We start from the raw sequence: 26,311 nt of genomic DNA, 5'->3' as shown, positions 1-26,311 counted from the left end.
AGTTGGATGGGAATAGAGCAAGGAAGAGGACGTCTTCAGGTAAGTGTTCAGGCAAGTCTTAGATTGTATGGATTGGAGGGGGGCATAGGTTGGCATGGGGATCACAGGGCCGGGTCAATCATTGGAGGGGATGGGGGTGTCACGATCATTGAGGTGGGGGAGGGGGGGGGGTCGCTGTAGGTAGGCTCGTTAGGCCTTGGGGAAGCACTCCTGCTCCTCCGGGCCCACAACTTGTGCTATTAGGTCCTCAACTGCAATTTCGGGCCTTCTTGCCTCCTCTTTCGCGGTGTGAAGGAGAAGGCCTGGGATTCCCAGCCCCCAGAAGTTAAAATTGCAAAACCTTTCAAAATGGAGGCCCACAACCTCCTTGAAATGTTTTAGTGACCAACCCACCTCCTGAGAGCGGGTTGGTTGCCCGCTCCTCGTTCTGTATCGGTGAAAACCAGAAATGGGCGGGTTGGGGGTGGGTCTGAAATTGTTGCAATTTTCAATGCTCCCCTGCCCCCGACCCACCCACTTTTCACAGTTAAAATCCTGCCCTTCAATGCAATACTGAAGGAGTGCTGCACTATCGGAGGTGCCATCTTTCGTATGGGATGTTAAACTGGTGCCCTGCTTGCCCTCATAGGTGGGCATAAAGGATCCCATGGCGCTATTCAAAGAAGAGCTGGAGTTCTCCCGGTGTCCTGGCCAATATTTCTCCCTCAACCAACACCACTATAACAGATTATCTGGTCATTATTTTATTGCCATTTGTGGGAGCTTGCTGTGTTCTAATTGGCCATTGCATTTCACACATTACAACAGTGACCACACTTCAAAAGTACTTAATTGACTGTAAAGTGCTTTGGGAGGTCCTGAGACCGTGAAAGGCGCTATATAAATGCAACTCCAACCAACACCATTAAACAAATTAAGTGAAGTGAAAGTAAGTGAAACTAAAACAGCCAGTGAATCAATCCTCCAGAACTCATTTTTCCCATTAAGTACCTGACATCACTCAGTTTATTTTCATTAAACTGTAGTCCTGTCGTTTATCCTCTACATATTACCCATCATTGTCAGGTTCTCCCATTTTCCCCTTTTTAATACATTTTGAACAAACATGTGTTGTTAGCCTCAAATGGTAAGAAAAAAGGACAAGTACACATTTAGCATCACGAACGGACACATTTGTGGGGAGGCTTTCCATACCTTTAGTTACATTGAGTTTGCAGCACAGAAACAGGCCATTCGGCCCAACTAGTCTATGTCAGGGTTTATGTTCCACACGAGCCTCTCCCTTTTTAAATATAGGAACAATATTAGCTGCCTGCCAATCCTCTGGCACTATTCCCTTTTCTAATGAATTGTTATATATATGTAATAGTGCCTCTGCTCTCTCTTCCCTAACTTCTTTTAATATGCGTGGATGCAATCCAACTGGACCAGGGGTTTTATTTTCTCTAAGTTTGATTAGCTTGTCAATTATCTCCCCACTTTCTATCTTAAATGTATTTATATCATCTTTACTCTCTTCTTCTAATGTCTTGTTAGTCTCCCTGGTAAATACTCAGGCAAAGTAACAATTCAATATTTCTGCCATTTCATTGTCATTATCTGTGAGTTTATCTTGCGTATCCCTAAGTAATTTGTGTATCTGTACTCCTAGATCCCTTTGCTCCTCTAACCCATTTAGACTCTTATTATCCAAGCAGTATGTGGCCTCCTGCAAAAATGCAGCCAAACAAAAATGTTTTGCGTCCACCAAGTCTACCTCTTCATCTGCCATAGCTGTGGCACAGGTCTATTCCCCACAAATGACTCTATGGATGGTTGTGAGGGATGTGACAAAATAGAGAGCTAGAGAGATTTCTGTATTTTATTTCATATCATTTTGAAATAGCTGGAGTTAACCTGGAAGCTATCTTTATTCACTAAACTACACATTGAAGGTCGCAGATGAGTCTTCCATGAAACCAGCCTAGATCCATTGATTTGGAAATTAGTCAGGATGGAGGGACTTTGTTCTTGACGCCAATTGATTTGTCAGATCCCTGACCCCAGCAACATGTTAGCAACTCCTTATCAGCATGAAATGCAATAATTTATAACACTATGTTGTCAATCATGGATGATTTACAGCTCTAATTTCAGAGGCCTTTAAACTGGATATGTACTGGGATATTCTCCCAGTTTTCAGTTTTGGCAGGAAACCTCAACACTGTTGATGATGTGAGATTCACATTGTCAAGATCACACCTGGAAGATATACAGTACAAGAAACATACCAGATTGTTTCATTCAAAAGCGTTGACACTTATCAGGCTCTGTAGGAAATACATTCTCAAAATGAGTATTTTAACCCTTTATGGACTGATTGTATTTTTAAAAAAATGTTGTGCTGTTCCAGTATCTTGCTGTATCATTCAGCTTCTGTATATTAATTAACCTATAAATAAAACTGACTCATGGTACCAACCTGCATCAGCCTCTGGCATTCCCCAGAGACCTATTCTTGGCCCTACTATATCATCATGCTGTTCCTTGATGACATCATCTGCAGGCAAGGGATCAGCTTTCATATGTACATCAATGACATTCACCACTACCTCTCTCTCTCTCAACCCCTCAACTACCTCTGTGCTGTCAGGCAGCTTGTCTGACATCCAGCCTTGGATGACTCATAACTTCCTTCAGTTCAACACTGGAAATACTGCCAAAAAAACTCTGCTCCATTCCCACTGATTCCATTCACTTACTTGGCTACAGTCTCAGACTGAACCAGACCACTCCCAGTTCAGTCTTCCATTGCTTTACTTTCCCAAACTATGCAAAATTAAGTGAAGAGCTTAAGAATTGTTTAGTCACCATGCTCAGTAATTGTTGTTTTTAGGCTAGTCAATATCATTAATTATTTGTGGCTGCACAAAACAGAGATTGAGATTGTCAGGAAAATAAATCTGGTCAGGTTTCTTTTAGCTTTCCTTACCTCACCTTAATTCAGGTCAAATCGACAAGAAAATTTAAAGAATAAAATGGAAGGGTGAACAGGGAAGAATGAGAGGAGGGATAAGAGAAAACAATGCAGAACAATCGGCCTTGCTAGATATCACGTGATTAAAAAGTATTGCCAGATTCTGAAATCCTGTACGAAACCGGCAACCTTCAAAATGTAGATACTTATTTTTCATTGAAGAGTTACAATGAAATATGCCTCTTTTATTGTGCAAAGATGACCCACAGATACCCAATATTAAACACAATTTTTAAAATTTAATTTCTTTAACTTTTCTAGTGGCTAGATCATGAAACACATTTGTAATTATTTTTTCATCGTAATTAATCATTCCAGTCAAGAACAATGCTAATCATAGCTACTACTGAATTTTGTAAACTTTTGTTGACAAATAAACACCTAGGACTGGATTCTCCTCTGCAATTTTCCCTGAAATCTGTGGGATGTGGAGAATGAAAGAAAATTCGAGCTGTGAGGCCGACCACCATCTACCTTGGAATTCCCAACCTAACACCACTGCGGGACTGCAGCACTTCAAGAAAAAGGCCCACCATCACCCTTTCAGGGCAACCAGGGAAGGGTAATAATTGTGGCCTTGCACATGTTGCTCACATCCCAAGAACAAATAATCAAAAATACTCTGGAATACTTTAAGACAATGAAATTGTGTTTACTTCCAAGAGATAAGGCAAAAATAGATTTTTGGTGCTATGATCTATTGTGATAGAAGAACTTCTAGAATGATTTAAGGCAAAATCTAAAATAAGCTCCAACCTGTATGCCATATAAGGATAGGAATCAACTGAGACACTAAAATTTACTTATTTAATGTGCGAAGACCACAGCCACAAGTATGACTGCATTGAGAATGAGTATTGAGCCATATGATGACACAGTTTGAAAGATATATACATAAGCTTATATATATCTCAAATAATATGAAGTGCACTGTCAAAGCACCACACGGTGAATCTCTTCCATTCTGCATTAAGAGCCTTTAAAGCATACAATTTTCTAGACACACCAAAAGTAATACTCATTCACTTAGCAACGTAATGCTTTCAGAAATCAAGAAGTGGTTCTGGCAGGTGGTATCCAAGATCTAACTGAGTTAATGGTTTGTGAGAAAATTCTCAACTCTACCCAGTCCAAATCTGTACGAGCCATACTGGGTGTCTGCCTTGGCTCAGAAGTAGCTCTCTCGACTCTGAATCAGAAGGTTATGGGTTCAAGTCCCACTCCAGAGACTTCAGCACATAATCTAGGCTGACACTTCAGTGTGGCACTGACTGAGTGCTGCATTGTCGGAGTTGCCGTCTTTCAGACAAGACCCTGTCTGCCATCTCAGGTGGACATAAAAGATCCCATGGTACTTTTCGAAGGAAACAGGGGAATTCTCCTGGTGTCCTGGCCAATATTTATCCCACAAACATCACTAAAATAGATTATCTGGTCATTAATATCATTGCTGTTTGTGGGACCTTGCTGTGTGCAAATTGGCTGCCCCGTTTTCCTATATTATAACAGTGACTACACTTCAAAAGTAGTTCATTGGCTGTAAAGCGCTTTGGGAGGTTGTGAGGTCGTGAAAGGTGCTATTTAAATGTAAGTTCTTTCTTTCTGTCTTACTCTTGATCAGTAGAAAGGTATCAGAACTAACATCAGCTCTGCTGCCAAACTTTCTGCAGAAATCTCAGGATAAGAGAAAATTGAGGGAGCACATAAAGGAAAATTCCCTCGCAGAAGAACCAGGCAGCATTTAAACTATAACTGAAGCATTAATGTGGTGGCTTAGTTTTCCACCAACTGTAAAGTTGTAGTATAAATCCAGAATCTGGGACCAATATAACTCTGAAACAAAGTAGTGAAACTCCCTGGAGAAGGGTGTCTCACTTCATAATGGAGTCAGGTCAAGAGCCAACTACAGATTTACACTACAGTTTGACATTGGTCCAAAACAAAACACTACTTCACACAAATACTACAGTTGCAGCCTAAGAGTACATTGAGGACTACCTCTCGGTGAGCCTGAGTCCTGCAACAATATCCATCCTACCACTTACTCAAGTGACCTATACTTGCCTCCGTTGCTATAACTTAGTGGTTTCTACGCTCTGCTAGAGGAATTGCAGAACCGAAGGGATGCTTTTTCACAGATACTGGGGCCTTCTGGACCTCAATACTAAAAGAAATAGATAAAATTAACAAAATCGAGCTCCTGTGATTCCAGCTAGAAACCCCTTGAACCACCCCCACAGAGTAAATTATTATTTTTTTACTATTCATGATGCACAGATACATTCCCTCCCTCCCATTCAGGGTGTAAACAGGCTTAATCCCCATCCTGTATCATATGGCTACGTTATTGTGAAAGACTGCATAAGTTAGAGAAAATATTCTAGTCCCCACATTTGAGAGAGGTCTTTTATGCCTTTTAGCTACTGAAAATGGTTTCCATAAAACTGGAATAATGCTAGGGGCAAAAAAATGATGATAGGCCTGAAAAGGCGCCCCTGACTGCATGTTCCTAAAGTTTATAGAGAACAACAGAATCAAGATGTCTTGCCACCAGCCAACTAGCACAAGAAAACACTGGAAAGCTAGAAGAGAAAACAGAACATTCTCAAACTTCATCATGGAAGCCACTCTAAAAAGAGAGAAAAAAAAGAGTAAAATGAAATTAAAAAGGTATTATGATTGTACAAATAACAGACTCATTCAAAGTAACAAGATTTTTACTCTAAGGCCCTGGCCTGTTAGGTTAAACATAAATGAATAAGGAAGAAAATAAAAGTAATGAGATAATTGCATTGCCAGTTGCATTGTTGTGCTCTTCTGTTTACCAATCTGATCAATTTGAAAATATAAATGTACCCAAAACTCCTCTTTAAAATAAAACAATTAATCTGTAATAGTAATCATATTTAACAGAAATAACTGTTAAAAAAATAAATGATTTGTGTTCGTTATATGAGAAACAATGCAAGAAAAAGGATCTCTGGGCAAACTCTCTAAATTTCAGCACTTGCTCCTGTCGACAGTCTTCAATACAGCAGTGGATAAGCTGTGTTTACTCAAGCAAAGAAAAAAAATCTAACTCCAGAGCAAACCGATTGCAGTAACTAGTCAAGAATAACATCGTCCACTTTGCTGTCAAATCACAAAAGTCATCCTGTAATAGATTCTTACTTAGGAACTCAATTTGATTCAAAAGAGATCCTTTTTATCCCAATACATCAAATATTAAACACTTGTATTAGGGAGAATGTCATCAGGGTTCGAAGCTTATATCTCACACAGCCTTCCACCAACAATAACCATCTTAATGTTATCTAAACAAGCCTTCATATACTTTTCCCTCTTATCATTTAAAAAAAACTTGAACTGGTATTACTTTTATTCTGTGTCTTTTTCAATTTTATAAGGAAGGCTTAGCAAAGAAAACGGGAGAAAAGGAAATGCGCAAGGAAGCTCACATTCACTGATGCCATTCAACAAGAGCAGCCTAGCTTGTCAAAGCGGACATTCAAAATGAATTGGCATATCTATTCAGCCACTGGTGGATTTCATGCGATACAGTTTCATATTCTGTGATAAAGCCCGATAAGCAATTGCTATCCTGACACTTCTGCCTTGTATTATTGTTAATATTCCATATCTGCAGCAAGCTCCCAATAAAAGCATTTAATTTTAAATGTGACTTCCAATGGGTGCTCTTCATCTCCCTTTTCATTTTCATCCAGGCTTTTTTTTCCATGGTTTTGGATTCTGCCCCATTAGTTTAGTGACCAGCCATCCGAAACATCTGTGGAAATGGTGTCCCCTTGTGAATCTGGGAGCTTTTCCACTAGTGCCTTTAATATTCTGACACATAACATCATGCGAGTCAGCTACTATTACATTCATACACTGAGCACACTCTGAAATTACATTGCAGCTTGTAAGATGGAAACATATAATCAGCTATCTCCATGCACTGTGAGCTCAATCAGGAATACAAGTAAAATGGTTTTACGGATTAGGGTTTTTTTTAAAAACTTAAAAAAATCAGTTTTTGCATCAGAGCGAATTCTAGGTTACTGTGAGGGTCAATTGTGTTAAACAACCAAATACTTGCAGCACCCTTGTTTTTTCACTACAGTTATGATATTTATTCTACAATTTTAAGCACTGTAAATAGAACTTTACCCAAATAAAAGCGATTACCTTAGATTGTGTTTAATAGCCACATGGAAAGCTGGAAGAGGCTATCAAGAGCTGGCAATTGATTGAAGCTTGTCATTTTTACCAATTTTCTGTTATGTAAAAAAACAGTTAACCAGAATTTGATAGGCACTTGGGTGACTGAGAGCAGCAGCATTGCACTGCTGCTCTATCAAAGAAGAGGTAGTGCAGGTCAAAAATGAGAAATGCAAAAAAAACCAAACAAATAAAGGTAAATTCAACAGTCCTACTGCACTGAGCCACACTCAAAAGAAGTGTGGGTTGGAGAATTAAGGCTAGTGTTATAGCCCTAACTCTGACCCACACTCCCTTCTAGCATAATTCAATTTCAGGAGTGCAGAATTGCTAAATTAACCTGATACATTGATGAGGTGCTTCATTGAAAGTTTATGCAAGTTTTTAATTGATTTGCCTGACAGCACAACATGATGTGCTGCACAATGGTATAAGATTGGTTTATGCTTACAAATCATTCTCTTGGCTGTGCCATGGGGGGAAAGCACAATACTGTGGCTAAATTATTGGGATGAATCACAGAGGGAGTTATAAGAGCAAATAAATAAAAGTGAGGTGGTATTAGGCAATGAACTTTGAAGACAATTGCATTACACCATGGAGCAATGGTATATGGGTCTTTTCAACAATCCTTCACAGACCTAGTTCCTTATCACAGCACTGTCACTCCATGGAGGCGTCAAGCAGATGCTACGTGCTACTTTCCAGGTATGGAAAGCAAAATAGCAGAGTTACATTGAAACAGGCCATTCGGCCCAACTGGTCTATGCCGGCATTTATGCTCCACATAAGCCTCCTCCCTCCCTACTTCGTCTAATCCTATCAGGATACCTTTCTCCCTCATGTGCTTATCTAGCTTCCCCTTAAATGCATCTATGCTATTTGCCTCAACTACTCCTTGTAATTGAGGATGAAAATGAAAAGGGAGATGAAGAGCACCCATTGGAAGTCACATTTAAAATTAAATGCTTTTAGCACATTCCACATTGTTACCACTCTTTGGGTAAAGAAGTTTCTCCTGAATTCCCTATTGGATTAATTAGTTATGCAGGTTCCCTCCCAAATACCTCTTGAAGGCAGGCTTTAAACTGGCACTAGCAGAAGCCTGGGATTAGGTTACTTGCCCATCTTCTCAGCAGATCATGGTGCGGGCCATGGGAGACCATATGCAAGGGAGAGAGGGAGTACGAACGAACGAACATACATACATACGAAATATGAAAATAACATACATATAAATATACAATAAAACTAGAAGGCAAGATATCTTGGTTCTTCTCGCCCATCTAGCAGCCAGTTACAGACGAATGGTGATAGAAGCCTGGTAGCAATTTAACTGCCTGCAGTCTTTGCCATGGAATGTTACATGGGACAGGCCAAACCACAACAGTGAAGAAAATAACTTATAAGCTCAGGCCACTCTCATGCATCTCCCATGATTATTAGCAGAGGGTTAGGAAAAAAATCTAGAAACTCTTGCAGCAAAGGAAGGTGCATAAAGACAGGGGAACAAAGAGAAAATTAAAAATAAACAAAAATATCTTTAAAAGTGCAACATAAGATATTTATTTTAAAAGATTATATATATAATTTTATAATTCATCTTTCAGCCTCATTATAGCCCTGCAATAATACTTCAATACTCTGTACAAAATAATGGAACCAATCATTTCAAAGGCTTCCTTGCTCTTTCTTTGAAACATTTATGTATTTTGTTTATTTGTTGTACATTTGTTCATACTATATTTGCAGAAGTACATAGTACATATTGCTACACTGTTAAGATGGATAGGCATATTTTGGAGGATGAAATGCTGCATTTAATTTGTACACTGAACCTACGTTGCACGTATGCCTGGTGCCATAATGATGAACATATAGTACGTGAGAAGAGATTTCAGCAGTACTGTTCTGAACGCATCTTTAGAGAGTTTAACCTACTCATTTACTAAGAAAAATCAGATTCATAAACTACTCTATGGATTTTGTTGTCATTTTCACCTCTCCCTAACTTCCAAACCTAAAAAGTAAGATTTTATGCTTCTCTATAGTGCAGAATATACCAATGTTACTATCTTACTCTTTTAGGGAAAGTTAGCACTTGTACTCCATTCCCTTAGTGGTAGAATTCAATGGGGAGGCAGAGACAGCCATCTGCAAAGAAACCACAGAGTAGAGCTTGATAGTGTTACCCCAAAAAACACATTTACTTACAATACATTGTGCAGTTTAAGCTTATATTACTCAGACAGTGAATTCCTGATTTTAGTTGTGCCTTCAGGGTAACATTGAGCAGAGCCCAGATATCATAGTAGGTATAGGTACAGCACAGGAGGAGGCCATTTGACCCATCGTACCTGTGCTGGCTCTTTGAAAGAGCTATCCAATTAGTCCCATTCACCTGCTCTTTCCCCATAGCCCTACTATAGGTACAACTTCAAATATAGAGAAGATACCTTTTTAAAATTTAAAACATCATCCTAGTTTTCTAATTTATATTTTTCAGTTACTAGATGCAAAGCAGCATTGATAATGGCATGGGAGCAGGATGTTCGCTTGGCTATGCTTTTGTGCATGGGAAGTGAGAGGCATAAAAATGAAAGAGCAAGATGCCAGATGCAAGATTGGCAAAGAACCAGAGGCGACATGACAGACCATTTTTTTTAAACCAAAGAGTTGTTATGATCTGGAATACACTGCCTGAAAGGGTGGTGGAAGCAGATTCAATAATAAGTTGCAAAAGGGAATTGGATTAATACTTGAAGGGAAAAAAAATACAGGGTTATAGGTAAAGAGCAGGGGAGTGGGACTTATTGGATAGCTCTTTCAAAGAGCCGGCACAAGCATGATGGGCCAAATGGCCTCCTTCTGTGCTGTAACGTACTATGATACATTTTCTTTCCATTTGTTTTTTTTTAAAAAGTACATCATTGTTTAAAGTCTGAAAAATTGGCTGGCACAAGCAACTGAACGGTCTCTGTCTTACAACATTGTTGGGGGGGAGGGGAGAAAGGAGTATTATCATTGAGGAAATGAGGAAAAGTAAAAAAAAACAGAACTTTAATTACAACACTTCTATAGTGAGGATTGCATGGTGCAATAGATTAACATACTGTTATTTCAACTCTGGGACAAGGGACTCAAGCTGTTGGGATAAGTTTTTTTTCTCTGAAAGCTGTAAGTGATCCAAGGTAAAATGAGTATAGGCAGTTTTAATCTATTTCCCAGTGGGTGCAAGTCTGCAGCACAAAACTGTCCATAATCCAGCACTAATTGGCAAACTCACTCAGAGAGGTCTTAAGAATAGTTGGTGTAGAGAATGTGAAATTCACATGATGCAGTAGGGGTACTCTTCTGAGGTTGAGGCTGAAGCAAATTATTGGAGCAGAGGATATTCGAGCTTTACTCTTCATCTAAGCCAAAGTATACCCGACCTAGAAATGTTCAGTGATGACACATGCATACTAAAAGTAGAAAATCTTTTGGATAAGATGTTCAACTTTCTGCTTGTTCAGGTAGATGTAAAAGATCACACGGCACTATTCAAAGAAGTGCAGGAGAGTTCTCCTGGTGTCCTATCAAACATTTTACCCCTCAAGAAACTACTAAAACAGATTATCTGGTCATTTATCTGATTGCACACAGCTTGGTTCACAAACAATGAAGTGTCTGCTGCATTTGCCTACATAACAGTGACTACACTTTATAAAAAATCTCAGTGGCCGAGAAGCACTTTGGGATGTCCCAAGAACGTGAAAGGCACAATTTAAAAGTGCAAATATTAAAAATCATACAATTCTTCAAAAAGTAAAATCTTTATGGGAAAAAATCTTGGACACAAAAGTATACAATGGGGTGAATTTTCCTACTGCCAGGAACCACCTAATTATAACCTGTGCTAACCTGTTTTTCAACCTGCTGATAGTATAGAACATTCCCAATACCACTTCATCCCATGGCAGCAGCCCCTCCTGTTCCTCGAGCATCTCTCACGTCTAACACAGCAAAACCCTTTCCTCAACAATGCAGAGCTCAAATCGTATGCCCCAATGATGATTAATACAGAAAGCTCCCCTAGAGATCAAAAACAACAAATCAGATGCACTAATAGTTCATTTGGTTCATCCAACAGCAGCTGCTAATGTTAAATGAACACTAAAAGGCAACAAATGCATTTAGGAGAAATTTTGAATATGTACATTTTTTGGATTGGCACAAAGGGAGGAAATACAAAACAAAACACACTTGGTAGTGACATTTCACTATCACTCACCAACACAAAAAAATACTGCCATCAGAGATAAACTAAAGCAGGCACTAACCAGAAACAATGAAAGCTTAAAGGGGTAGATTTCAACTTTGTGCGATAGTATAAAACGGGTGAGAGGGCATCATCAGGCCGTTTTACATCTCTTCCAATTTTTAATTTCCTTTGCCAATTCACTATTTTACACTATTGCACAAAGTCAAAAACTACCCCATGGTGTTCCCCAGGCACATTGAGGATGAAAAAGGGGCAGAGACCCACTATTTCCCCCTTTGCATTCTGCCAGAATTTTTGGGGGTTTCCTCAAGGTATGCTAATGACCCAAGGAGAAGGAATTTAATGAGGTGGGAGGATGTGTTTCCAGCCAAAGAGGGATGCTTGAAGAAATCTAGTGCAAGGGCTTGCATGGGTAACTCCACAGACTGGATTCCAAAACTGCACACGATACTCTAGATGGGGCCTTTACCAATACTCTGTAAAATGGTACAATTACTTCTTGATCTACCCTCTTTTTATGCAGCACAATATCGCATTTACTTTTTTAAATTGCTGCCAGACATTGGTCAATGTCTTGAAGGATCTATTCATTATGATCCCAAGATCCTTTCTTGACCTACCTTGGTCAATATTTTTCTATTAATCCTGTAATCCTCTGCCCACTTCTTGTCCCTAAGTACATTACTTTATATTTATTCACATTATACTGCATCAGACATTGGCAGTCGTGCCTTCAGCTGTCTAGGCCCTAAGCTCTGGAAATCCCTCCCTAAACCTCTCTGCCTCTTCACCTCTCTCTTCACCTTTAAGGCACTCCTTAAAACCTACTTCTTTGACCAAGCTTTTGGTTACCTGTCATAATATCTCCTTATGCACCTTGGTGTCAAATTTTGTTTGATAACACTCCTGTGAAGTACCTTGGGACATTTTACTACATTATAGGCACTATATAAATGGAAGTTGCTGTTGTTGTTGCCAATTATCTTCCCATATCTGAAAAAAAAAATCCAGGTCCTCCTGTAGCTTTTCCCCATCCTTTAACATCTTAATTACACCTGCTAATTTGGTGTCTTCTGCAAAATTTTGCAATGTAGCTGTTGGTACCATCTTTCATATAATTTATAAAAAAATGTTCCAAGAGTGTCAGACCCAGCACAGAGTCTTGCTATATTCCACTCACCACACCTCTCCATTGAGAATACTTCCCATTCACACAGATGCTCTGACTCCTATCACCCGGCCAATTCTCAATCTATCTTTGAAGTAGAGTGTCTTTGTTGGATGCATTTTAGAGAGAGCATAATAGCGCAGCTTACTTGTGGTCTATGGAATGGTAGGATGTAAGTTTGTGTCTGCAATTCTGCACGCAGTGAAGTTACCGACCACAGTGGCGTTCTTGTGGAGAGGAGGCAGAATGGTGCACGGGCAATTTTCCACAAGGAGGAAGGGAAAATCAGAGTCAAAGACAGCTCCACGCTGGTCTCATGAACCTTCCAGCAACTGGTCAATATAGCATTGATAGTACTGACCTTAAAACAGGTCAATATTCTGCTCTCAGCTTGAGGTAGTACATGGCATGGAAAGATTGCAGGAAGGCGAAAGGACCCAGAAAAAAAAACTGATACTACAATTTTCATAAAAGTAGACTTTGAGTTAGTAAATTATAAAAGATCAGATAGCAGTGAGTTTTTTTATATTAAATTGCACTAAAAGAATTTGTACATGATGCAAAAACTTAGTAAATGCCAGAGAGTTGTGCAGAACACACAGGTTTGCTTTCCTTGCAATTTCCTCTAAAGATGCTGCTTTTTAGTTAGCTGTACTCCCTGGAGGTGCTTTTGTTTGAATGAAATCTGGCCTCAGGCTACAATAAGTGTTTTTCAATTAGGGATGTCACAATATAATGATATGATGATATATCATGTGATATTAAGCCCATGATAATCATATCACTCACTTTTTCCATATCGCAGTAATCATACAATAACATTATCATAATAGATAAACACGAAGGAAGATTTAGAATGCTGCTGTAAGAAATTATTTTTCTCCAATAAACAAGGTTAACATCATATTCCATCTTTTCAATATTAAACAATAATTATAGGATTGTTGAATGACAGATATTTGAATTGATACAAATACATGGCTAAAAATGGACCAAAGTCTTTCTTCATCCACACAACAGAAGTACATTGTGGTTCATACAAAAAAAACTCCATCAGTTCTTTATTACAGCAAAATGATACGGCTGGGGTGGCAGACAGCCCAGTGGGATGATAGTCAATGTCACCATAAATAACTGATATGAATTTTTATCTTTATTTTGAAAACTTCAGTTTAGAACTAAAGTAAGTATTTCATTAGTATTGTTTAATTAATATGTGCGGATTCGCTTTACATGGACTAAAGCACCAAATTACTGCATTTTTTGAGTTTTGAGAAGCAGCCAAGAATGTTACAATGATCTAAATCCAAAATGTTTTTGCTAATTATACACAGGAATAGCAAACTCTTGATTATGACTTGAATTTAATGGAACTGTTGTATATTTCTGGAAGGGAATTTTTTAGTTTCTGCCTTCTGATTATCTGAAAAATTGCCTTTGCAATTTAATCTAGATGGTTTGTGAAAATCTGTTCATCTGATCAGGTGTTTTAGAATTATATTTTTAAATCAATTTGCCCAAATTAAAAAAGAAACATTCAAATAGGATAGCTCAATCCCAAAAAGTCTTCACAGGCTGATTAAGCTGTTACAGCATTTAATTTACCTTTAAAATGCTTTGATTAATCTGAATTGTAGGCCATTTGAAGCATATAGGGCTTTTACAAGGAGCTTAGTGCCTTTATTGTGACATCAGAGAGCGAGCGGAGATTATCACATTACTTATGAAGCAAAATGTTTTTCCCTTCCACTTGTCCTGACATCACCTCCTGACGACCATCCCTCTAGGCAGGGTGACATAGAAATTGCTAAATGTTATGAAAGATATGTGATGTACCTGCTGTGTAAGTGAAACTGTGCCCAATGTTGTGCACATTTTGAAGATGTCAAATTATGCTCAAATATCTTCCCAATCTCTTTAGAAAATGCCCTAATTTAAAATGGGGGTAAATGGGCATAAATCAGCGTGAACAATCAGGGCCCAAGGAAACACCAATATATTTCTTCTTTGAGTCCTAAAATTTAAATTTCAACTCATTCAACCATCATTCATGCACATGAGGCACAGCATGATTAAGAACCTGCAATTGGGGAAGTTTCTCAAATTTTAATTTTTAAAATGTTCAAAAAATTGCAATGAAAAGACAATAAAAATGACTTTGTTTTTTGCTGTGCCTGAAAATCTGGGCGCAATGTTGAAAGAGCCCCCCGAACAAGCACAATTGAAGGATACTTGCATGTGAGAGTTTGGGGTGTGACCAGTTTTGTGGATGGAGATTCATTCGGATGGAGGGTTTGATGGACAGAAGTTAAAAATCGAGGACATTTAGGCGTATTGTAGATACGCATAAAATTACGCGATCTTTTAAGCCATGTAATTGGCTTGTGCCCAGATTACGGGTGTATCAGGCTGCAAAGCACTTTGGGACATCCTGAGGTTGTAAAAGGCGCTATATAAATGCAAGCTCTTCCTTTCAAATTAGATGACCTCACTCTTCCCCACAATGAACTCCATCTACCATATTTTTGCCCACTTAGTCTATGTCCGTTTATAACTTGCTGTTCCCATTCACACAACTTACTGTACCTCATAACTTGATGTCATCTGCAAACTTGGATAAACAACTTTCTATTCCTTCATCCAAGTTATTTATATGGTGAAAAGCTGAGGTCCTAGTACAGATCCCAGGGGAACACCACTTGTCACATCCCACCAATCAGAGAATGTTCCCTTTATCCCTACCCTCTGTCTCCTACCTCCCAACCAATTTCCAATCCTAGTCTATTTTAAAACCCCTGAACAATTAAATAATATTACAATCGTGAAACCATACCAGGGTATGTGTGTCTTTTAAAAAAAATAATTATTGTATATTGTAATGTTCATAGGGTTTTATTTTTTTTGGGGTCCATTTGTTCGCTAGCCATCGGGGCATGATGTGTGTTGTTGATGCACAAAGACATTAGCACTGAAGGATTAACAGTTGTGACATGATCACCTTAAGATTATCAAGTTATAACCAGTGAGACAACACCTCCATTTAAAGGCAACAGATTGTAATTCTAAATTGCATATCCTGTACCTTTCCCAAGTAATATGCTTTACATTATCTCCATTAAAACAAGTTAAATGTTGTCATACAATATTTTGTTAAGGTGAGAAAATGCCATCTTGATTGGTTTTAAGCTATGTTCTGTTTTCTTACAAGGTCAATGGAGAAGAACAGCCAAACAGGATCTTTATTCTGAGAAAGTTAAGCATGATTTAAATGTTTCCATAATTCACTTTAAGGAAATATAAACCACAGCCAAACATTGAAGCCTTCTAAAGAGCTACAAATGTCAGAAACTGACAAGCCTAATCAGTCAGTCAGGAGTGATGCTATGTTGACATAGAGCCAATCAGACTGATGACAAATTCTGTATAACTCAGGTATTTCCTAGCTGGTCTTTAAAGATTAAAAAAAACATAATGCACACACACGTACACATACATACACACACACATAGATCATCACTAGTTTGATTTTCGTTCAACATACACGTTTGTGAAGTAAAGTGACAAGAGCTTGCTTGTACCATAGATTGCTTGTAATAAACAAGAACTGATAGTTTGTGTAAAAAGATTTCTTTTTAAAAAGTTGAAAAGAGACTGTGGCTTTAAATGAAACAAGGCAAATTTGTCCCTTATTTACCCTTGGCTTTTGCTCTTGCTCAGGGAAGAATAGCGCTGGTCTGCTGTAAGATCTGAAAGCACCATGGCCCAGCAATCAAAGCACAGCTTTCAAGAGAATGTGAGAGTCAGTACCGAATGCTACACATTTATCAAACCCACGAACCTTACTGACGGAGCGAATCCTTCCATCATTACAGCCTCTCAGTATAGGATACATATGACTAAGCCAGCCTTCATTTTTACAGATTAATATTCTCTCTTTCAACCTTCACACTGTGATAAATAGGTAAAAGAGACAAAAGGAGAAAACGAAGTGAAAGAAAGAGCAAGAGAGTGAACACAATTCATAATAATTTAAATAAGGGAGAATGAAGTTGAATAATCTAGGGCCCAAGTAGCAAAAAGTTAAAAATGTGATTGTTCTGAGGTTTAATTGATATGTATTTTTCTAAATTGTTTATGCCCTTTATGACCATAAACCATACAACAAGATGTCAGTTTTATTGTATTTTAGTAGGTATCATCTTGGTAAACCAGATTAAACCTTTAAAGCAAATTTTTAAACAGATTAGAGTGGACAGAAACTCAACTGGAAAATACTATACAATCTAATTACTTACCAGTAAAATAGTATCAAACAATTATTTTTTTCAAAGATATATATTCATATTTAGTCTGGTAAATCATCATTTTGTTTAAGCAGGCAATAGTATTTATGCACAGATAAAATGAGTTAAGGAAAAGGAGTGTGATCTCTTGTTTACTACTGGTGTCAGAGACATTCTGTTTAGGATGTTTCAACACCACAACCTTGGACATGGCACAAAATACAACAGGAGGGCAGCCACTGAGAGGCCCCAGTACAGATCCCTGGGAAACACCATTCATCAAATCCCGCCAATCAGAGAACAAACCCTTTATCTTAACTCTGTCTTCTACCTCCCAACCAATTACCAACCCACGTCACAAGGTTATCTCCAATTCCTTGTACTCTCATTTTCGCTAAGAATCTCTTGTGTGGAACCTTACCAAATGCCTTCTGGAAGTCGATATAGACAACATCCATAGACACTCTCCCATCAACCACACTAGTGACCTCTTCAAAAAAATTCAACTAGATTAGTCAGACATGACATACCCATCATAAATCCATGCTGACTCTCTTTGATCAGCTGATATTTGCCCAAGTGCTCAGTCATTATCTTTGATGATAGTTTAACAATAATTGTGGGGAAGTTACTGGAATTTGTCAAGTCTGTAATTACCTGGGCTCTCCCTCCCTCCCTTCTTAAATAACGGAGTGGCATTTGCAATTTTCCAATCCAAATGCACAATTCCCGAATCTAGAGAGCTTTGGAAAATAATGAATAACGCATCTGCAATTTCCTCACCTATTTCCTTTAATACCCTGGGTGTAAACCATCAGGTCCTGGAGATTTGTCTATATGAAGTACCATTGCTTTGTCCATTACCATTCTTTTACTTATATTAAATCAACTAAGTTCCTCTCCTTGACTGATTTTTAGGTTCCCTTGTACTGCTGGGTTTTGTCCTCTTCCTCTATTGTGAAAATGGACACAAAATACTCATTTAACAACTTTAATGAGCCCAGATTCCCCTTTACCACTCTCTAAATATATTTATAAAAACTTTCGCTGTTAGCTTGAACATCCCTTGCCAGTTATTTTCATATTCCCTTTTTGCATCTCTTATTGCTTTCTTTGTAACCCTCTGTTGCTGTTTATAGCTCTCCGAGCTCTACTGGATTTCAGCTTTTCCTTGCATTTGTGTAAGCCTTTTCTGTTGGCTTGATACTGTCTTTTACCTGATTTGTTAACCATGGTTGCTTAACTACACAAGTGAAGCCTTTGCCTTTTAGGGGTATGTACTGGTTTTGTATTGTACCAAATACTTGTTTGAATACTTCCCACTGTTTGTCTGTAGGTTTACAGTTCAGCCTAGTTTACTGCGGTTAATTCATTTCTCTCCCTTCGAAGTTTGCCTTACTTAAATTTAAAACCTTGGTTTGTTTCTCGCCCTTCTGTCTCTCAAACCTAATAACGATTTTAATCATATAATGCTCATTATTTGCAAGATTCTCCCTTGCCGTCAGATTGTTAACTAATTCTGGTTCGTTACTCATCACTAAATCCAGTATAACCTGTTCCCTTGTCAGTTCTAAAACATAATGTTCTAAAAAAAGTCCCTTGAAATTCATTGCTTCTCCCAGTCTGTGAAAATTAAAATCTCCCATTATAACCACATTGTTTTTGCTGTATGCCTACCTGATCTCCATATTTATGCATTCCCCACTCCATCATCATTGCATCCTTTGCTGTTACTTAACTTTTAACTTACAAATAACTTTTAATTAAATAGAGAAGGCATTTTTGGACAAGTTATCAGTGATGAGCTACAGTGTGGTATCATTCTGGAACATTAACTAGAAAAGCTTTTCCTTTAAAAAGGAAGAAGTGTTGCAATAGTCATAAGCAGTGACCTTTTATGGAGAACTTCTCATAATATACTAAGTTGAATAATAGCAATTCAAAATTAAATTCTAAAGTAATACAAATGGACCTTTCATTCATCCATATTTAAAATAACATTTTTTGAACAAGTAAAATACAATTTTAATAAAATAACCTATAGACTGCATATTATAAAGAAATTTATCTGACAAAGAGTTTAACACTTATTATGCAAGTGATTCATTTAGAAAAAAATTATACTTGGTAACTTGAGTAAGGATTAAACCAATATTTATTATCAGGCTTGTGATATCAGAACTACTCAAATGAACTGCTGTTTTGAGCTCACTACTAGCCATGCGTTAATATGTATAATTGCAGTTATATCTAGATTAACATTAATAATTGCAGCTATATCTAGATTAATGCATGGTGAGTGTGCAGAGGACATTTACCAGAGTGATCTAGGGATGAGGGACTTCAGTTATGTGGAGACACTAGAAAAGCTGAGATTGTCCTCCTCAGAGCAGAGAACGTTAAGGGGAGATTTAACAAAGGTGTTCTAAATTATGAGGGATTTTGACAGAGTAAATAAGGAGAAATTGTTTCCACTGGCAGGTGGGTCGGTAACAAGAGGACACTGATTTAATTTAATTGGCAAAAGAACCAGAGGCGAGATGAGGAGAAATCTTTTTATGCAACGAGTTGTTATGATCTAGAATGCACTACCTGAAAGGGTAGTGGAAGCAGATTCAATAGTAACTTTCAAAAGAGAACTGGATATATACATGAAAAGGAAAAATTTGAAGGGCTATGGGGAAAGAGAGGAGAAGTGGGACTAATTAGGCAGCAGTTTCAAAGAGCCTGCACAGGCACAATGGGCCGAATCGCTTCCTTCTGTGCTGTAAGATGCTATGAAAAGGACAAAACAGATTTACTCTCAAACATTTCCAGGACTGTTTTTTTCCCTTGTTCAATCTACATCTAATTTTCACTGCAGCAATTCCACTAATTACCATAGCTAGACAAGGTGGCTAAAAGCAATATTTAAGTCAGCTCAGTGAAGGGCCTCATGACTTCTACTAGTCCTCTAGCAAATCATGGAGGATTCAATAGCTGTCATCAAAATACAGGATGATCTTTACAGTTTGAACAGGTCCTTATCGGAAGAGCTTCACTTGTTAAACTGTGTACCTTTTATTTTGACTCTCCACTTATCCCCATTATGAACCTCTTAACTAACCTTCTTTAAAATAAATCTGTTATGGCTATAGGACAGAAGGATGATTAAAGCAGCAGGCAATAACAGAGTCCTTTAAATCAGCTTGAAGTCAACCCACTCCAGCATGTAACCTTGTGCATCTTCACTGCAGCTATTTATGGAGAATTTTTTTAAATGGCTCAGATGATTCATCTTTAAGACTTCAATTCTTAGAATGTAGAACTTTATCATGGGTAAGGCCACTTGACTGCTTAAACCTCTTTTTTAAGTTTTCTTTTCTCTTTACATTTTTTTGTTATTTGCAGCATACATCTTTTAGATATATTGGTTCCGAAACAACACTTCTCTAAATCTTAAATAACAATTCATATCAACCATACCACTGGGCAATCATGATAAGTAGATTGCTTTGACAGACAAAACCTTTTATTTTAAAATGAGAAAAAGCTGATTGACCTTAATTTTCTAGTACAGTATGGGTGCAAACCAGAACTATTTAATCACAGTTCAGCTGCCAAGTGTACTTAATTTTCCAGATCCTTTGCACATTCAAAAATTTTTGCTGTAGTTCAAATGCTAAGCTGGTCAGTGGCAGAAACACTCTTTTACTGCTGATAACACATTGTTGGGAGAGACTGATCGACCAGTCTGTTACATGTTAAGAGTGATTTGAGATATCCTCAAAATGAGCCTCATTATCCTCAAAAGAGTTTGAAAGTATAACATTTGGCCACTTAGAACACTGTATATTGAAATACTGGTGAGCAAATTAAAATTAAAAGATGTAAAATATACAGAAGATACAATGCTGTATCATGACATTATTATGAAAGTTTTTCAAGCAGTCTGTGTGGTGAAGTGTGTTTGTAGAATTCTTTCACCACTGGGACCTGATTTCAAATCCACACTGATGAAATCGATGCATCCTTTCTCTGGCTATAACTGTCCTTAATTAAAATTATTTTGCAGTTTCATGGGCCAATAACACAAAACTGTTCATAATTTCCAATCACAGTTGTGGGGAGAATGGATGATGTGGGAAATACAAATGTTACAATGGTGCAGTAGAGTGTGTTTTTATTTAAGGTTGGAATTAAGGCATATTATTGGAGCAATGCACCATCGGTGGCAGAGCCTCCAACTGTCTCGATGCTACTTTCTGGAACTTCCTCCCTAAATTCCTCCACCTTGCTACTTCCCTCTGCTCTTTTAAAAGCCCCATCAACACCCATCTTTTTGAACATGCTTTCGGTCATCTCTCCTAACTCTTCTGTTACTATGCGGTGTCCACTTCTTAGTGTCCACTTCTCCTCTGTGAAGCACCATGGAACATTTATTACATCAAAGGCATTGCATAAATACAAGCTGTTGTTGATGTTACATGACTAGAAAATATTTGCTGAAGGCGCTGAGTGCTAAATGTGAAAAATGTTCCATTCCCCGGCACCTACATCCTTCCCCTTGATGAATACAAAATTCACTAAATATACAAAAAGTCTTTTTACACTTGATTGCAATGCTATTTTGTCCCAGATCAAATAAAACAAGCATATCAATAGCTGTCAGTCAAAATACAGAAGAAAAATATATCTAGTTAATTTTTACTGTCAAGTAGTTAACAATGACTTCCAGTGAGTGAAATAAATAATAATGCATTGTTTTGAATTGTGTAAATTTTAAGTTTAAGGTGTGAATTTAACCTTATCTGCAATGGGATAAGGTTAAACTCAGGAGGGCAGTTAAAATCAACCAGGTTACTTTCCTGCCGGAAAGCCACCAGAATCTCACGTTTCAAGATATTAAATTGATCTACTGAGCAATCGGCAAGGACACGTGCCCAAAGCCAGTGGGGTCCTTCTTTACATATGCATGTTGAAACCTGCAATTTTAACTGAGGCCTGAGCGGGGAAGCTGCCGGGGCCATTCTGGGTGGTGGGATTTAAATGAGGTCTGGGAGTTAAAATAGCCTGTGCCTCATTTCTAGAGGAGTGGGTGAGTTTCCTACTCACCTTGCTACCCACCGCCCAGAGTTATGATCAGGGCCAGTTACTTTTCCTTTTTTTAAAAAAAATGTATTTACTTATTAAATTCCTTTCAAATATCATACTACTCATATTTTATTACAACTGATTGGCATTAATGGACAATAAACTGTATATTGTTAGAATACATACTCTTAACATTGACTTATGTTTTGTGCGAAACATACTGGATTATTCGTCAACACAATCAATAGAAGGGACAGAAGCAGGCTTTGGTCAATAGTGATAATATAAGAACACGTGCATTACTGATTTGATCTGCTAAACTTATTGTAAGAGTACAAACCTAAAAATTATTCTTGATGTTAACAGCAGATAAATGCTTAACATGCTCTTCACACAATCTTTGGTCTGCTATTTTGGGAGAGGCATCATCCCATTGAAACTTAAAACAGTCTAATTCTATGTTAAAATAACAGACAAAAGAATATCATATGAAAGTGTTAAGAAGTTATGCCAATGATCTCCTGGTTGGTTTCCCATCCTCCACCATCCATAAACTTCAGTTCATCCAAAACTCTGCTGCCCGTATATTGTCCCACACCAAGTTTCACCCTCCTCCAGCCCTACAACTACCTCCCCCCACCCCGCCAATCCCGAACTCTCCATTCTTCTGACTCCAGCTTCTTGATTATGTCCTCTTCCCTTTGACCCATCACTGGTAATCATGCCTTCACCCACCTAGGCTCCAAGCTCTAGAATCCCCTGTCCAACCCCCTCTGCCTCTCCATCTTCTTCTCCATTAAGACGTACTTTAAAACACACCTCAAAAGAGATATGTGAGTAAACATTAAAGTTTTCATCATGTTAAATATATTTAGGCCTAAATGCGCGCACACACACACACACACACACACACACTAAAAAAAATACATTTCTGCCCGACTACCATGTGGTTTATTAATACTAAGTCATTTTGAAAACAAACACGATGCACAACCTTTTGATCACTATCATGCAAGAAAACAAGTTGTAGCTGATTAACTTGGGATTTGCACTGTGTTCTTTCAGGCTAGCTGACTGTGTGCGCAAGGAACGTGCAGACTATTGACAAATCCTACTCTTTGCCTAAGCAATGCTTGGATTGCACTGTTATAAATTTGTAGTCAAAACAGCTGCTTGCCATCTGCAAAGTGACACATAAGCTCTTCCCTCTTATCTCTCTTGGCTGTATGTTAATCAGGACTCTGCTTAGTGCCTTCTTCATCTCAGCGTTATTATGCAGCTGCTGACCCTTTCTGACAGAGTCAACCTCCAGTCAATATTCAGGAAAGGTTGACGAGAAAGGACGAACGTTGAAGGGTTAAGGAGGGGGCACTTACTAATACAAAACTCAGATATTTAGTCACTAGCTGAGCTGAATACAAGCGAACACTTTTACAATTTAAAAAACTATAATAAGATGGGAGTCACCATCTTCTGCAATTGTAAAGTATACCAGTCAATGAATACCTCAGCACTGAGACAAGATGAGATAATAATGTAAAATATAAAATTTTATTCATCTCTTCATGGACAATCCTACTATTTTGTTACTATAGGAGTTAACTCTTGGTAATTTTCGATAGCACTTGTACACTGTTTAAAAAAAAATCTTTTAAGAAATACATTTATAATTTAAAGCAACTTCCTTCATTTACAGTACCACACTGGATGGCTTTGCAGGACTGAAATCCACCCTGGAATGTGTGGCAGCTCCAGAGATATCTGCCCCCAAGACAGGGGCCCAACGCCAGTTTTTTCTTCCTTCATGGCGCCTAGTCTGCTGCCACAGAGGCTTGGGGTCCCAGTTTGGAGAATAATGCTTCCAAACAATTGGGGCTGGGTTGAAGACAAACATCTCACAGGACTTTATCAATCTCTTTAGTATGATTAGTTCTGCTTTCCTGCAGATCAGCTGTCATGAGGAGCTAGTTCGCAGTATTAGAAATGAGCACCAATGATGCTGGTCTGTCTCAAGATGACAGAATATTCGGGTCATCCTGCCAGCCCCTTCCTAGTCCTGCACACATGGTTGAAAGGATGTAGGGCCAGGCTTCCCATGTAGATGCACAAGAGGTACAGCCTGCAACAGGTCCATTTTAGCACTTAATTGGTTCATTCTTGTTTTCTTTAAACTTTTGAAGCATATTGTTTCACTTTTGCGCAAAAATATCCAAAGTAGAAAAAATAGGGGAAATCAGCAAATCATTGTTGGATCAGATTGTAACCCTTCTGTAACCATCGTTGGCTGCTAGTTTATGCACAATGAAGCCTACATTTTTTAAATCATTACCCAAACTCAGGGATTGAGATTTTAAAAAATCAGTTATTCCTATGGAATAGCAGGTGATCTGATTCATAGACACACTTGTATACACAGAATAGTGAACTTAGGCAACATAACTTTATAGAATGTCAGTCAATATATTATTAAATCTTTAACAAGCACGTCTGAAGAGAATTTTAAAAAACTAAATAAAAAGATTACAATCAGATTACAATATTGATCATTCAGTCTAAGAACTATTCTGTGTATTTATTATATCAATAACACTTCACATTGTTTGCTTTTCAAAATGTATAAAAATAATATAAAAACTATAGAATTGAAAACAGAAGCATGGTTATAAAGTTGCACAAGGAAACAAAAGGTCAAAATGGTTAATGACATCAGCATTATAATGTGAAAGCCCACTCATGTCTTTAAATGCAAAACCTGAAAATATGTGGATATAATGGGACAAGATGGAAAAGGAAGTGTTCCAGTTCTGCAGAAAAAAAACAAAAAGGCTGCAATAATATGCAGTTTAAGGGTTAATGGAAGACTTGTGCCTTTGTCCTATTACTTTCAAGCTTTTTTTTATTCTTCCCTGATTTAAGACTTCTCCTCTGTACACTGACAGTAAGGTATTTCGCGCCAGCAGATTATAAGTCACTCTGGGCTATTATTCAAGTACAAAGTCCTGGCCTCTCTGCATTTAGACCAAATATAATATCCTTCATGCATACATTATCTGTCTTCCTATTATCTGGTATGATTTCTGAATTAAATTTCAGCAATGTAATATTGGCTTGAAGAGAGAATTTCTTTATAGGCTAGTCAAAGGTTAAAATACCAATCAAAATAACACTGCATATGCACCAAGACATTTTAATATTCCTAAACCCTGTGATTGTAAGGACATAATATTTTTCCCTGATTACCCCAAAGGCAACACATGCTTACAAGACAGCTACGGCGGAGAGAAACTTCAGAGTTCAGATGGTACATAATATCCTATTTAGCAGTGACACAAAAAGAAGATCCCAGTACCAGAATCAAACCAGGCTTAGAGCCATCAACTCCTCATTTCAATGCAAATGGGATTGGCTATTAAGCATCTCTAAGACCTCATCCTTGAAAACGATGTCTGCTACTCAAGGTACCTTTTTGAGATTAATCCACTTCTTGAAGTAATCAGGAACTGGCAGACCTAAGTACTGGCATTGTCCTGGCAGCCTAAGAAAAAGAGAAAAAGAGTTTGATTCTATTACATTACAGGCCTTTTTATTAAGCTCTTATGGTAGTTGTAAGATTATGGAGATAAGTTCATGTCTAGCTGCCATCTGAACAGCTAAAGAGCTACTGAATGGAAAATCTGTAATGCTGTTTTCTATCTTGTAAACCTCACAGAAATAACCCTCATTATTTTAATATAACAAACAAAATAAGACCATTTACATACTATAATACTGACATAAGCATTGGATAAGAATACAATTGTTTGTATTGGTACCTTTCTCCTTATGAGAGCTGCCTCAGAAATTGTCATGTAACTGTTTTTTCTAACTATACAGACCTAGTGATGGCACTCTTACACTGTGAAGAAATGCACCTGGTAGTTTTAGCAGTTCCAAAAGCCTTGTGGCCCACAACACAATAATGACATACTGAAAAACTATAAAAATATACAACAATTGCAATACAGTTTTATGAACTTTAGATATCTGAGATGAGCACTGTTACCATATTATATTGTTTGTTGCAGGACTTCTATAAAATGTGCATTAAACATCATATTACAGCTGAATCCTGATGGATTTGAATTTGATACATTTTTGACAGGAGTTAAAGTGAATTTCCGAGGTTCCAAAGCTTGGAGCTACAGCCAGAACTTAGACCAGGAATAACACCTTGAATGGGTAACACCTGAATATTTTGCAGTCGGACTGAACCTGCATTATATCTAGGAAATCGATACCTCCCAGGG

General features: G+C 37.9%; 1 protein-coding gene across 1 annotated transcript in view; it reads right to left on the bottom strand.

The window, feature by feature from the left end:
* The window catches only part of LOC137325251 (ERI1 exoribonuclease 3-like), a 322,541-nt gene that overhangs the window by 200,372 nt on the left and 95,858 nt on the right, over window positions 1-26,311 (bottom strand). Inside the window, exon 6 of the mRNA XM_067990123.1 lies at window positions 25,488-25,560. Within this exon, the coding sequence (XP_067846224.1) occupies window positions 25,488-25,560 (73 nt within the window). The remainder of the gene's footprint in view (window positions 1-25,487; window positions 25,561-26,311) is intronic.

The sequence above is a fragment of the Heptranchias perlo genome, chromosome 9 (assembly GCF_035084215.1).
Source record: "Heptranchias perlo isolate sHepPer1 chromosome 9, sHepPer1.hap1, whole genome shotgun sequence".
Classification (NCBI taxonomy): Eukaryota; Metazoa; Chordata; class Chondrichthyes; order Hexanchiformes; family Hexanchidae; genus Heptranchias; species Heptranchias perlo.
This window is presented reverse-complemented; position numbering and strand designations above follow the sequence as displayed.